Genomic DNA, 15813 nt, shown 5'->3' with positions numbered 1-15813 from the left:
GTCGCTACCAAACCAACGTAACACCACCTCCTCCTCGCTTGCCAAGGATAAGTAATGCTTTCTGATGATGGACTTAAGAGAACTGATGCCGCTTCCCTTTATCACATCCGCATAGGGTCAGCGCAAACTCCAACTTGGCGGTGCAAGACACAACTTGGCTCATCGTCGTCGTGTGTGCATTGTCAAGCTCTTGGTGACACTGAACATTAAATACTAAAGTGTCCTGAATTTGAAGCATAACTTAAATGAATAGATGGACTCAAGCGCAAGACGGCAGCACACTCAAACACAAGTGACATTTTGATCTCGCGAGGACACTTAAGAGGGTCGGCTCCTCAAGTTTCTCCGTGATACAGGGTTGGCAAGTGAATGGTGAGCCGTGTGGGTCATCGTGGTTGGGAAAACGCGCAACGTTATTGGGCTCCGTTCCGTGTCAACGTTGTTTTTGGAACCTGGTGTTGTTAATTGTAGAGGGAAGTGTTTGAGACCGTATCGCGGTTTATAGGTGGCGTACAGGCTGAGCAATTGCCGGCAACTTTTGCAAAGCTAGGTCCACCTGTAGCAAGCAACACCACTCCTCCTCCTCATATATGTAAAGTCAATAAGGCATCGACAGACAGCGCTTTGTCTGTCGTTCTCACTTCTCGTCCAATCCCGTCCTAATGATGTACCAACATGTAGGTAACACCGACATGAGTTCAGTGATGTGTGATGCTCTTTGAGGCATAGACTCGTATTAAACACTGACTCGACTGGTCGACATAAGCATTTCCGCATGAAAGAGGAATCGCGTAGACTTTGCCAGGACTATATTTGACAAGCTTGTGTTTAACAAAGCAGCAAGATTAAGTTCCTTTAACTCTGGAGCAAACGGACTCGGGCCTATTTTTATCCGAGGATGAAAAAAAAAAAAAAATCCGCCTACTTTAAACCGAGCACGAGGGAGTTTCAGTTAAGGAGCCGTCCGATTAACGTACGTATAACGCTACTGACGTTGCACTGTTACTGTGTATAACTTAAAGAACACCAAGCTCCATTGTAAACATCTGTGCCGGCAAATTTGGCAACACACTGCAGAACTAGCGGCTGTTATTCTTTTTTCCTCGAAACTCGACGCTGCGTTCGAAAACAACGATCAGCTCACGCGAATAATAGAGGAAGCGTATCGCATTAAGAAAACGTGTGCGTCAGCGGCACGATACTTCTTCGCTCGTTATTAACCGGTAACACGGGTTCAGCATCTGGGTTTAGTTTTTGTATGTTTTTGATGAATATGTTGTAGTGACTAACTAGTAACTAGTGAACCTCTCTGCGCGATCATTTGTTTTGGTGTATGTGCGCGGCATATATTTGAATAAGTTAATTGCTTTTCCAGTGGCCGTCACATGCGCTATTCTTTATTGTTGCGCTTTAAAGTACTCGCGATGAATTTCAATTAGCTAGTCCGCTTCGCCATCCTCATGCGCACATTGGCATGGCCGTACAGAGTATATTAATGAGATTTCACTGAGTGGCATTGAGTTTAGGACACGCGTCTAAATCGAGATGTTGAAAAATGCGTTTTCATATGCGCAACTTCGGTGCACCTGATGCAGTGCTTTAAGCGGAAATTCTCGCGCATTTCGTACGTCGCGCTAAATTACGCCTCTTTTGTGAATGGGACTTTCGTAACAACTGCGTGGCTTCGACAGTCGCTCCGCATAAACTGCAAGTCGAAAGGTGATGAAATTCTTCCGCTTTAAGCGCTTTATCAAGGCCGGAATAATGTAAAGATTCTATTTATCCTGCGTTTCGTTTTCCCGCTTCGCCGCGTTATCGCTACACAATCGGCCGGTCGGGAGCGTTGGCTGATTGGAGTGGAATAGAACGGGGCGAAGTTGTGCTGTCACGTACTTGTTAGCTTAACAGTCTTTTTTAAAGCGTAGCTTCCTGACCATGGATGCTCGTTGCCGCTGCTGTCTTGCCTTATAGCTCTATATACTTACCAAATAATAATAATAATAAAAAAAACATTGAATTACGTGCCTGATGGTGGCATCTAACCTCGGTGCCCCAGCACAGCAGCCCGATGGGTCAGGCCACAATCGCGCGTATCCTTCTATCGTGCCAGCGTCGACTAGCTCTTTGAGACGATTGCCGCGTGTTTCACAATGCGTAGTAGGGGTGGCGAGAGCGCCAGCTTCCGCCAAAGACGCAGAAATGAAATTGCAAAATTTATAGCATTTGATCAGCCGCTTCACGAAGCGTTCGCTTCACATAGTGTGCGCTTCGATCTGCATTTTTTAATTTGTATGAAATATTTAACGATGTAAATGAAATTCCCATCATTATCAGGTGTCATTAGAAGTTTACTGCTTTTTTTTAAATGCACAAAAAAATTCAGACGGGAAGCCTTTCGGTCGGTTCTCCTCCTGTAAATTCATCCGATTTCACAAGTGCACGCCTTCATGCCCTGGACCCTAATTACAGCTCCGTATTCCGTCCGACCTTCCAAGACGTGACTGCACACTTGTGGACTAGTCCCTCTATGGCTTGGAGTAGCATTTTCAAATGCGTACTCATTTTATCGGAATGGCCAATAGCAGCCCACTTTGGGAATTCTGCGGGTGCAACGAAACAATCGCACACCTTCTTTGTGAGTGCCCTCGTTTCAACCCGCAGAGAGCAGCACTCTCAGCGAAGATAGATCAACTGGACAAACGCCCAATAACAGAAAGAGAACATCCTTGGAAACTGGCCTACACAAATAACGTCGCGAGCCGGCCTGCAGGCACTGCTGCGTTACTTGAAAGACACAGGACTCAGTGACAAATTGTGACTCTGCACTGTGTTACGTAGGATGGAACGTTGATACTATGCAACACGAGAACGCCTTCGCGGACTGCGTGACAGAGCCCACAAAAGCAGTTCTGTTTTGTGTGTGCGTGTGTGCGTGTGCGTGTGCGTGTGCGTGCGCGTGTGCGTGCGCGTGTGCGTGCGCGTGTGCGTGTGTGCGCGTGTGCGTGCGCGCGTGCGTGTGCGTGCGCGTGCGCGTGCGTGTGCGCGTGCGTGTGCGCGTGCGTGTGCGCGTGCGTGTGCGCGTGCGTGTGCGCGTGCGTGCGCGTGCGTGTGCGTGCGTGTGTGCGTGCGTGCGTGCGTGCGTGCGATTTTCTTTTCTTTCCTTCCTTTTTTATTTTTTATTTTCTCTCTCCTATCGCATCCCTTTGCCCCTCCCCCGGTACAGGGTAGCCAACCGGAGATAACCTCTGGTTAACCTCCATGTATTTCCTTTACTTTTTTTTTCTCTCTCTCCCCTCCTGTATATAAACCGCTTCTTGCCCCTGGTAAGCTGACGATACGGCGTGGAGCTCCAGGATTACCATATCGTCCACCAGTGGCGCACCGACGGGGGGGGGGGGGGATTCGGGGGTTGTAACCCCCCTGAGGCCGACTTAACCCCCCCTTTTGTTTAACCCCTTTTCTTTCCTTACGCATTTGAGTGCTGCAACTAAGATGTAAGACGCGCAATCGTCTGCACACTCGCAAAAAGCGCATTTGTTTGACAATTTCCCGTGAAGAAATCGAAATTAGTGCTGTTTAGATGGCATTGGCAAACTGTCACCCCCCCCCCCCCCCCCCCTCTGGCAGAGATCCTGGGTGCGCTACTGTCGTCCACCTACGTCACACTCGCGTTTCTATATCGGAAGCAGAAATGGAGAGCTATACTAATTTTTACGACTGATATCCTCCGACACAGTTGCATCACAAATGTGGAAAATCACGGTATAGTGCGTCAAAAAAAAAAAAAAAAAAAAAATGGTAGACTTCAACTTTGCAGTTTAACCCCACAATGCTCGAACACCATTTCAGATCAAATATTAAAACAGCTTGGTCACATTTAGTTCTGGCCATGGAGAAGGCAGTAGAAATGACAACTGAATAAAAATAAAACATTACAAAATAACTTAGTAATGTATCTGCTGAATTACCCACAATTGAAAGCTTCCTCTAGCATATATCAAACACGCTAGTGTGGGCTATGCATTGGATTTCCAATGCTTAAATCAGTCTTAAGGCATCAAATTCAGTGTATCAAAAAATGATACGTTGAGCTTTGTGGAGTTAAGCGTATGCTCTGAACTTTGGTATTTAAGAACCGATTGCTGAAATCATTAGTATATCGCAGTGAAGCGGCTCCGCAAAATGTGTGAGCGTGTAGACGAAACGCAGCTGCGAGGTCAGGTGCAGCCTACAGCTGCGTAGGCTAACTTTTTAAAGAATGTTTACAGTAAAAATAAAACTGTCCATTTGGCATAAAGGATAGTTACTTGTAGGAGAGAGTTAACAATTGCGCGTCCTCGTGGTGTCTTTCTTTTCTTCTGCCCGGTGCTCCACAAAGTGCTGTCATTGTGTTCCGTTACGAGCGTTTCGCGTCATCAAGTGGGACCTCAGCTCCCTAATATATTCGAGCATCGACATGTTAGCCGCGTGGGTGCTACTTAAGTTGACAAAACAGCGCTGCATATACCAGTCATCGTTTGTTGGCTTTGCTTTGAGACTGATATCATCTCGACCGGGGGAGGTGGGTCGTCACCGCAAGAATCAGGAGAAGACGATGAAGGCGGGCATCGTGATGATGAAGAAAAAAAATAGGAAAGATTGTATTCACTTCATTGGTACATGGGTTTGACTCTATCCGAGTCTCGAGCGGTTCTGATTAACACGGGGGCCAGGACGGCCTTAAATAACCCCTCGTGGTCTTGTGGTAGCCGATGTCTCCTTCGGGGAACTTGTGGAAGTGTCAATCCTCTACTAAGTGGTTCATTTGGAAAGTGAAGGTTGGCGCTATCTTCTGCAGCCCTTGAGGGAGCACGGCTCAGCGCCATCCTCTGTCGGGTGGTCAAGTTGACGACCTCCTCTTCCTCGGGTCCTCTTTCTTGGTAGCTCGCCTTTTTCGTCTGCTCAGGTCGCGCTTGCTCGGGGATGAAGGGGATTATCTCGTCACGGGAAAGGCGCTCGGGCTTGTTTCCCACATTTGAGAGGTAGTTTCCAGGAAGATCACAACCGCCTCTTCGGGATGTAGATAAATGCCCCGACACGGGAACGTGCGCGGGTTTGGTTTCCCCCATTGACCTGTCGAATTCCTTGCGGATCATAACAAGGCTCTTCTGCCACTATCCCCAGATCTCGTGGCCGAATTCGCCGCTTGTGATGGCACTGTTGAGGGGGAAGAGTGTTGATTCGTCTGCGACTTGCCCGTTGCTGTAAAGGATGGTGGTCATATCGCGGAATTTACTGCCACAAGTCACTCGGACCTGCTGCACGCTTTCGTGCGTCAAGACGTAACGTGTAAAGAGGTCGGTGGAGACGTGCCTAACGTTATTAATGGGAGCGGCACTGCTGGCTTCCACTTGGCTTACCCTGGCGGGGACGCGCGTCTTCACTGCGAATAAAAGGGCCGTTGCGGGGAGGAGGAGGAGGAGGGTCGCCCGCGCGAAAGAGCTGCGCGTGGGGTCAGTGGCCGGGCGCGCTTGCCGCGGCTGCGTGCCTGGATGAGTCACCTCGTGCCAGGTGCTGCGTCCCAGGCGGTGCACTGCTGCGCGCAGCAAGGTGCTCGGGCCGCGGCGCCGCCTCCTTTCTCTGTGCCTGGCCAGGGCGTGGTCGAGACCCGCTACAGTACCAAGTGGTCGTCGCAGGAACGACGATGTATGCGCACAACAGCGGGGATTCCGCAGCAGAGATTTCCAGGGCACGCCGCGTCGACTGCGCTTTCGCGCTGCTCGGCCTTCTTTTCGATCGTGTACCTCCACGTGGCGCCCTAGAAATTATTAAAAAAAAAAAAAAAGTTTCCGAGTTTGCTTTTGAATGTGGTTCTGAGGTTTCGGTTCCGAGTTCCCACCACGTGGAAAGTTCGCGCGCGTCGTCAGCCCTACGCAGTCCATTTTTCCTGCTGCCACGTGTTGGATATCCTCAGTCATCTATAGCAAGTGGTTGTGCGACGCGTTAAAGGTCAACTACTTGGATCCTGGAAAATTGGGTCTAACACTAAATACAAGACCAGGACGGACTGTTGCATGTCCGCCTCGTCCTGCAACAAAGAACATATATCGTAATACTACTAATTGCAGCTGATGCAGCATGTAAAGTGAACTCATGGCTTTAAACAACAGAAATCTTTATAGAATGCGATTGTAGGGTTTGCAAAACTGCGTAACTGAGGTAAGAAAGGCGTGTAAGCTAATTTATACATCCACTTTGTTTCTTAGCATAAAAGCCATGTAAATCTTATGTATAGAGGGCGCCAGAGAGACCGTATTATACAAGTTGCTTTGTTTATCCTCGTGTACGCAGTTTCGTGCGACGGCGTAATTAGTAAATATCGCTTACATTTATACCACAAAGTTCCAGGCGGCCGTTAAAATCAGTGATGCCCACAAATAATATGTTCTTTCGGAGATATTTGTCAGTAACGTTTGGGTCAATCTGCACAGTTTCACCAACCTTTCTCGTCGGAGACGTGACGTATGGCGTGCAGAGACCAACGTCGTATCGCGAGGCGGCTGCAACTGATACCTGCTCACCACCAAACTGGCTGCAAGGCGTCACCGGCTTCCCCCGCGCGTTGGTCGAATCGAGGAGGCCGTTCCCCTCCCACTGATTCGCAGTGAAGGGAAATGCGGGTAAACTTAGATCCCGGATATCTGGAGGCACCGCGTTCGCCAAAAGAACCCTTTAAAGTGGGGTTTGCGTATATATGACGATGGTCTTCTATTGTGTTTATACACATACTGTCGTAAATTGCATTTGTGTTAATTGGTGTTTGTGAAGGTCACTGCAGGACGAAAGATAAAATGAATGCCTTGACGGAGGAGTATGCTGGGCTGGTTAGGACGTACATCATTAAACTTTTACCTATTTTCCACGAAACGGAGGTTGTGTTCAAAAGCAATCACAGGGAGAAAAAAAAAAAAAAAAACCCTACTGATTAGGAAAAGATGCGTGCATCAGCTGCAAAACATTGAACTTGTTTTGGGGCGCTAGATGAGACATATGAAAGGAAAGACACAAAGCCCAAAAGCAATACGTTTAGTAAGCCCAACCAACATTCCCAAGAAGTTGTATTATGATTTTATTCGGCGGTAAAACGCGTAGTGCACGATTAGTGATAATCGCTACCCTTGCCTCGCTGCTATGCGTAGCGAACTCCGCTCCGCTCTTTTCACTCTTGGTGATTGGCTCGAACGCCACCACCGCGCAGTTATCAATGTGATAAGACACCACGCGCGTCGGACAAGAAGATATTAAAATTGAATTAAAAGAATCGTGAAATTTAAAAACGAGTCCGCTTTATTTCGGCATACCTGAGCATATCCTGGTGATGCGTATATTGATGCTGCTGCTGCTCCCGAATTAAAACACCTGTGAGCCTAACCAAGTCTCCTTTGTTGTTGCGCATTCTGTCGTACGTATCTTCCAACAATGACATGTTGGACGCCGGTAAGCTACAGCACACTTTCCGCGCCTGCTCATATGCCAAACACTTATTATTCTCTCCTACCTAGAGTATATTCTGGGAGAATGGCACTCCCGATTTGATTTAGTGCCACTTGATAAACGATTTCAAAAAGCTAATAAGTACTAAAAGAGACGACGAGGTGCGAGAAACACAGAGCATGCGAATGTTAACACCAGTGTCGGCGCGTTAAATTTGTCAGTCTGCGCTTTGTAAGTTTTGATTCTTTCATTCCGTCCTTTTCGCATTACGCAGTCAACTCCTTGAAGGCGATCCGGAGCCGGCTCAAGTGACCCCGCGGTCAAGCTCTTACGTGACGCTTGACCGCTCCTTCGCCTACTTTCTTCATGGCAGGCCGTGCCCTTCGCGCGGTCATCATAATGAGCAGTAAAATGGGTCGCAAGGTCACGATGGCAAATACAATGGGAGCCAGCAGACTACGGAACGAGCATCGCGGGCTCCCCCTCTAAACTACGCCGCTTTGGGCAACCGCTTTCGATAATGCTCCCTGGCGAGATTACACGACTCAGGATGACGTCATCGCGCGGGCAATGTTTCCCGCTGCGCAACCACATTACATGATAGACTTACGAAACTAGCGCGAATAGGCCGCAGCCCAGGCTCGCGAGATGAGAATTCCGTGCGGAATCACGTGGCATTTTTTTTTTTTCTATGTACGAAAATACCGACACGACTAGGTTCGTAAACACAAAGGGACGCTTGCAATAATATACACGTCTATGCAGCAGGAGCTTGATGTGGGCGAGTTGGTGTAACATACTTCCAAGAAAAAACTGCGCACAATTTTGCGCTGTTTTGGGCTTAAGACGAGGACGAAAAGAAGACAGGTACAACGGACGGGCGCTAACTTCCAACTAAACTTTATTTGAAGAAACAAGGTTTATAGATATGAAAAATGAATTGCACCACCGTGACGTCATGAACTCTCTATCGCATCAGAAAGTCAATCTCTTTGTCGGCAAGGTGCCACTGACGGGCAGCTAATGCCCTCGGCCCTCGCAATGTAAAAAGCGATTGGCCTAGATTGCGGCGCGGCCAGGGCAATGGCGTGAGACGAAACCGGACGGCTTTTCAAACGCGTATACAAGATAGCGTCCCTTGGTGTGATAAAGGTTCGGACGGCATTTGTGACGTTTACAATGTTCAGCCAAATGACATCCCGCATTGTTATTTACGGCCCAGTTGTGCCCTCGCGCCATTTCATTCTGACAACGACCCGTTTGCCCAACATACAGGGTGTTTCATTTTAGCTGCACCAAATTTTTAAAGATTTCCTGTGGCAGATATACCACAATTATAATCCTTGATCTAAACTACTCGATGAGGCGGCCATTGCTTCCACGAGAAATCAAAACGCCCAATTGAATAATTAACATAATTACGCTAACTTTTTAAGTAAGGCACATCTTTCAACCTACGAATTATAGCCGCTGAGTTCGCAAGGCGTATCCACTTGGAATGAATTCTCAGGACTGAACCAGTTTCGAGGTATTAATTTTCAAAGTGTCGGACGAAATGTCAGGGGTCATCTTCAACTCAAGAGCGGCCCTGCAGTCCCTGAAGTCGCCACGCACGCACGAACAACTGGCCATGGACATCAGACGCCTATGCACTAAAGCCTGCGAACTACATCACAGCGTTGTGTTGCAGTAGTTACCAGCCCACTGCGGAATACAAGGCAACGTCCAGGCTGATCATGCTGCCAAAGCTGGACACGACACTCGAGATAAATGATCTATACACACCTTTTTTCGAGAAACGACGCGGTGATCGACACTGGCACGCTTGGCGTTTGCGGCCATCAGATGCAAGCCATCAGTAAGGACCCCTATACAAAATTGACCCATCGTGTGACTTTTACATGCCGCGAGGCCTCAGTAGACAAGACCAAACATGCCTGCACCGTGTCAGGCTCAATGTGGCCTTTACAACCCGGCTGAAGTGCAAGATTCAACTGACGGACTCGCCAATGTGCTCCGAATGTAACGCCCTGAAGACCTGCAACATGTTCTGTGCGACTGCTGCCGCTACGCGTGAGAATGTCTTTGAAGGCGGCACTACACCCGCAACGCGACTCGAGCTTGGAACTGCGGCACATTCTCGGCCCAAGGCAAAGTGCCACCTGCGCGTTACGCGCCATGATAGCGCTGCTGACTTTCTTGCGGGTCACGAGCTTTGTAAATATCTCGTAAACGACCTTTGTGAAACTGTACATATTATCCGTAGTGTATATGTGTATGTGCGTGACTGTATGTGCCGTTAAGGGTTTCTATCACCGTATGTATCACAATCATCACCCAGAACCTGGGGTAACATGTCAGGCAAACATGCCAGGCATATCATATCCAGCATATAGCTTGTACCTCTCTCTCTCTCTCTCTCTCTCGAAGAAGCGTGCAGCGGTTTATAATATAGATTGGCTTTCACAGACTGCTTGTCGGTATTACTAAGTGTCGCAAGATCCTGACTTTTAAACAGGTTTTAACGCGAAAAGAGGTACGCGGCATTAATTAACCTTCTACAGAGATATGCTACGGCGTGCAAGAGAATCGGCGAGAAGTACGTTTATTTTATTTGCGGCGCATTTGAAACCTTTCTTCGGCGAGGAAGGAAAAAAAAAAAAAAAAAAACTACACAGCGCGCCACTAAAAATGATAGACGATATAAACATTTCGCAAGGAAAAGCAGGACGCTATATAAAATTAACCAGCTATAGTCACTGCCTACACCCTAACCAGTCGAAACACTACGACATATAAGCGGTTTCTAAACGCGCCTTTTAAGGACAAAGAGCTGCATTCGTCCTCCAAACCAGAAACCTTCAGCAGAGCGACTATGTCTACGGTGAAAACGATACTGGCACGGGAAGTAAAATAATGAAACTTCTAACGCGAAAACAAACGGTGAAGGTTAACGAAGAACAGGCGATACTGCCTTTTAACTAGTCGAAGTTATGGCGCGGCGGAACCCTCGCATATATTCTAGCCTCACGCATAAAAGAGAGTGAACTAAAGGACAAAAAAGAAAGAAAAGAAAAAACGGATAGAACCTCAATACAAGTCAGCGCCATGTGCACGTGAAAATCTACATTCTTGCAGTGAATTTCAAGGTGTTTGCATGAGTAATTCAATGTCAGAGTGGCTTTATAAAAGCCCCCACGTCGTCACGGCCATGATGAGGCGGGCACGGGTGCCGAACCAGCGTCATCCGCCGCGCACCTGCAGTCAGGGACGAAAATAAGCCGCTCACCAGTGCGGGGCTCGGCGATTCATCGGAGTTGCGCACATGCCACGTTAGGGTCTCCTCAACGAGAAACGCCGCGAAGGGGTCCTCGTACACACGGATCCATTCGCGCCGCTTCCAGTCGGCGTTGTCAAACTCCACAAGAACCTGCAAGGAGCAAATGGTTACCGTCACTTGATATGTACACCACTGGACAGCAAAACTGACACCGCCGCAAGCATCGAATGGAATTTCAGCTGTTGCAACGGCAGGGCTTCTTCCTGCCCACGATTGACACGACGCCACAGAAAAACGACAGAAGATTACCACTTACTGCGTCCTTCGTTCTCGTACGCCTGTAAAGTACCTTGCGATTTCAGTGAATACCATGCGGACCAAGAACACAGATGTGCGGCAAAGAGCTGCAGAATGCGTAACAGCTACACCGCACTTGACGAACAGCACTTTTTAGGTCGTGGCACCGTCTTCTCTCAATTTTATCGCGTCTTTCGTGTTGAGCGGAAGCAGACACAACTTGGCAAAGTTAGCCTCTCCTGCTGCGTCATGGGCCGGTATCTTGTGGCGATGCCTTTCCGGTAATAATGCCTTTTCGCACTTATCGCGTTTTGTCAGTGGTCAGAGCGACGGTCGGCTCGCGTTATCAACGGGATCAGCCGGCTGTGAACGGTGGATGATAAGACTAGTGAAGAATAAGTCATAAGGCATCGCTACAAAATCGCGATTTGGATACACTATACTCGCGGACAACTTTCTGTGGCAATGAAGGGAAAGCTACGGGCGTGTGGATGCTGCACATGTGTTACCGCGCCAAGTAGTCCGGCAGCGTTTGACAGTGCTTTTGGCTGCTCGGAACGGACGCTGAATTGACGCAGTTTCCACGTGCGACGGTTTCGCGTTTGCCCAAACGCGGAAGGGGAAAGCCGCAAAACAAGTAAACTTTTACACTCAGTGGTGTGTTCTGTCGTATTTAGCTGTTGCTAATACGTTGTTTATGTTTTCTCTTCCCCAGCCTAAACCAGCGTGAATTAAAACGTGGGACTCTTTTCAGAAGCGCTCTCACTTGTGCGCGCTTTGCCTCCATAGCTTTCCCTTCATTGCCACAGAAAGTTGTCCGCGAGTATAGCGACTGCCGGCCGCGACGCAGCATGGCATTCTCGCTACTGCACTGCGTCGCACCCAAGAAAACGAGGCTCCGGCGGTGAAGTCCTGCCAGAAGCAAAAAGGTCTTAATGCGGACGCCCGCACGCGCTGAAAAAAGTCCTGACGCAACTACACAATATTTATTTATTTATTTATTTATTTATTTATTTATTTATTTATTTATTTATTTATTTATTTATTTATTTATTTATTTATTCTACATACTGTCAAGACCCGTTGGCGCTACAGCTCTACGCTGTATATACACCGTTTCTATCAAAAGCATCTCGGCTTTATCCCAACACCAATTCCCCCTTAGGCAGCAACATAACTCCAATCCAGCGTTCTCTAAATCCGCTCTTGAGGTGCGCATCGACAAAGCCTCCAAGCCGCCAAGTGCAAGCACTTTCTGCGTCCCGGTTTTTTTTTTTTTTTTTTTTTTTTTTTTTTCTTTGCTCATGAGGCAATGCCATGGAACGAAACTTCCGTGGCGCTGAAACGGCCACTTTGCTCCGTTCAAATTTGCACCCAACTTTGCGAGCGTTTATAGCTTGCTTTCGGAAAACGTACTATTCATGGTATAGAGAGAGAGAGAGAGAGACTGTCGTTGCATCGTAGACTAAACTTTGATCCGTTAGATTAAGCACGCCCACTGTGCCTGCTATCAGACATCCTTTCCTGCAAGTACTCGGGCGCTGAAAAGATTCAGAGATAATCATTACAAACAATACCACCCGTACGGGCGTAATGAACGCGATCAGTGGCTGAAACTCAGATAGCTTGACAGATAACCGAACATTTTCATAGGGAAATTCTGATAAGAGACCAAGAGTCATCTATGGTCGGCAGCATATGAACATCACTCTCTTAGAGCACAGCGATTTAACTTGTTTAAATCGGCACAAATGCGAACGGCTCCACGCAGACTACTTTCGAACCAGAACGATTCCAGGGGCGATTACTTTCGGAGATGTAGTTTGACTTTCGCGGCACTGCGCGCGTCAAAGTATACGACCGACAGCGCTCTTGGTATGCTGTGCGTATAGATAGCGAGCTTGGCACAGCGCCGGAAACGCCGTCGGCTATATACGCGGACAAGTCCGGTGCCTAGTCACGCGAAATCTCGCGAAAGTGAAACCATCGCTGAAAGTGATCGCCCGGGAATACCGTCCTATAGCGCACATTCCTGACGGTCTTGGACCTTTAACGCGGCGCCCTTCGCTTGCACGTTATCTAAAGTTCTCGCGTAACAGCATCCCTCAGTAAAACTAGAACGCAGAATTCGGCTTTAAGAGCATTGTATACGCTCTCTTAAGTTACTGGACTGGGAAAGCTTAGGAGTGATGATCAACGGCGACTATGCCAACAACTTTAGGTTTGTAGATGACATTGTCCGGTTCCTGGGGATGAATTTCAACAAATGATTGAGGACTTTTACCTAGAAAGTGTAGCAGTAGGGTTGAAGATTATTACGCAGAATACAAATGTCATACAGACAGGTAAATAGCCTGTCAAGCGAATAATAAGAATTCATGATCGCCAGTCAGAATAAAAATGCTTTGGATGCATGCGACAGGCACTAAGAAATCCCGACTGGGAGCTTACCACTGTCGTTGAAAAGAAACGTGTACGATCATTGCATTCTACTGGTGCTAACATATGGGGCAGAAACATGGAGGTTAACAAAGAATCCCGAGAACACATAAACGGTGGACCATTGGAGTTACAGAATGGGTGCCAAGAGAATATAAGCGCAGTCGAGGACGGCATAAAATTAGGTGGGGTGATGAAATCAGGAAATTTGCCGGCGCAAGTTTAAATTGCACCTATTTGTCATGCATATATTGTACAGGCAGAAACAAGCTAGTCGGCGGACTCGGTTGACTCCTGGATTAAAAGCGCTCTAACGAACGAAGTGTCCATTTGCAACGAGGTGCTTGTTTTTCGTTTACGCCGTCGTATCTTTTCGCATACTCCCGAGATAAAGCTAAGGTCTGGAATACATCTCTTGCATGTATTCCAACAGTCCAAATGAGTGGTATGCTTTGGACTTCTTTTCGCTTTGCCCAACCAGGACGACTGCATGGAACACCGCCGGATGTCTTGCAGCAGGCAAAAATCATATTTGGCGTAGTGTCCAACATACATCTACATGCCAGATATAGTACCAGAATGGCTTTCCCAGTGCGTATATCGCACTATAAACCTACGCGTCCATTTAGACTTCCACTGGGCGTTGCGCGTTCGCAAATGACCAAGAAAAACATTAAGCAGATCCAACAGACACGTTGGAATCTATGCGAAGCGAAGATTTCGAGAAGCGTTTCATTGCTACACAACTGATTATATTCTGCCACGCCATATCCCGTGCTACACTAAACCGCAGTTACAAAAAAGACGTCCACAGGTTTCTTCTAATGGGCACAATCTCTCTGGCACAACTGTGCCGTGAAACATGTGAACGCTGACTAAATTAAAACCATGGAATCTGCTATTCCGATCGTGCAAGGTAGGTCGCCACTCGTAAGAAAGTAATGTCATCAGTTGAGTACGCGCGTTGTAGGTTATTTTTCAAGTGGCACCGCCAACAACTGCGCTGGGACTGGACATTATCCGACGCTTCCTTGTGATCCGACATCCTCCTCGAATGAGCTCAGTATCGCGCTGGTACGAGGAATACTTAACTGCCGGACGAACGGCACAACAACATACGAAAGACCGTAACGCGGCAGTACATTGAAACATGGACCGGAAAACCGATGGTACCGGCTATAGCCGTGGCCATGGCAGCTCCGCTGAGTTCCAGGATGATGATGATGATGGCAACGGCGTGCTTCAGGTTCTGGTTCCAGTTTTATTACTACCGAGACAGCATAAACGAAAGGAGGCGCTCGTGCTTTATTTGGCGCAGGCCTGCCGCAATTTTCCGCTAAAATGCCTTTCTGGGGCAGTTTGGCACAAATGACCGCTGTCGCGACAACATAGCTTTTGGCTGCCTAGCTAAAGTTTAAGCTTGACGGCTGCTGGACGGCGAACATGACTGACGGCTCCGGCTCGACATAGCCTGACGAGCGTTTTCGGAATTCCCAGGATCGAATAATGTCATCGTGAGTTGATGCTTACGACATATCGCCCACTTTTGACGGTATATCGCGATCTCGCTCGGGACAGGCCCCTGCGCGCAAGTACGTACAAGCGCAGCCATGAGCAACCAACAAGCAGGATCCTAAGTGCCCATTCGTGTCACAACACTATATAGCTTAGTGCGCCCTTGGCGACCACGACACAGCCGACGTGGATCGATAAGGCTCTTTTTCCTATTCGGAGGACATGCCGCAAGGCATATCAAGTGAGAAAAAAAAAAAAAAGAACAAAAGGGCGCCCAATAAAAGCACGCAGCTTTGTGTGATACTGGTACTGCAGAAATGAGATAGCGCATTTGTTGTCCGGTATCCAACTGGTGAAATCATCTGGGATATTCGGCTTTAGTTTGGTCTCCCTGACCATCTTGCGCCGACCATCCTGAATCACAGAGCACAGCTACAAAAAGTGACGAATATCGGCCGCGGCATAATGCGCTGGGCACTTGGGACATATTGCAGAGTTGTCACTTGCACATCCCCAAGCATAGGTGACATCAGGTGCCAAGGCCACCATAGCCGGAAACGAGGCTGGTGGGCTGTCAGGCAAAGTATACGTATTTAGTACGCGTTTGTAACTACCTTCAGTGTCTTCAATGCACCCGGTCAGTCAGTGTATATATTAAGTTCCATAACGTTTGATAACGCGCTGGCGCAATCGAAGGCATCAAGTATGGCTTGTAATTCTAATAACAAGGAATCCACCGATAGGTATCGGTGGTATAGGTGTGCGTATACTTAATTCCAGGATGACTAAGGCTTCTGGAGGAGTCACGT

The 15813-nt window shown here is 48.0% G+C and overlaps 2 protein-coding genes across 7 annotated transcripts in view; one reads left to right on the top strand and one right to left on the bottom strand.

Annotated features, from left to right (window-relative positions):
- LOC119459749 (receptor expression-enhancing protein 1-like) overlaps nucleotides 1-15813 on the top strand; it is a 199491-nt gene that overhangs the window by 40411 nt on the left and 143267 nt on the right. The window lies entirely within an intron of this gene.
- LOC119459688 (lysine-specific demethylase 3A) overlaps nucleotides 1-15813 on the bottom strand; it is a 335630-nt gene that overhangs the window by 226385 nt on the left and 93432 nt on the right. For 5 of the 6 annotated variants that reach the window (XR_007466584.1, XM_049666291.1, XM_049666288.1 and 2 more), the window contains exon 2: nucleotides 10763-10903. The exons of the other annotated variant lie outside the window; for it this stretch is intronic. Coding sequence is in view for 4 of the 5 variants with exons in the window: in XM_049666291.1 (XP_049522248.1) it covers nucleotides 10763-10903 (141 nt within the window). In the remaining variant the exon portion in view is untranslated. The remainder of the gene's footprint in view (nucleotides 1-10762; nucleotides 10904-15813) is intronic. 6 annotated transcript variants of the gene reach the window in all.

This window comes from Dermacentor silvarum, chromosome 1, assembly GCF_013339745.2.
Source record: "Dermacentor silvarum isolate Dsil-2018 chromosome 1, BIME_Dsil_1.4, whole genome shotgun sequence".
NCBI classification, from domain to species: Eukaryota; Metazoa; Arthropoda; class Arachnida; order Ixodida; family Ixodidae; genus Dermacentor; species Dermacentor silvarum.
Note: the sequence above shows the minus strand (reverse complement) of the source record. Positions and strands in the feature narration are given on the sequence as shown.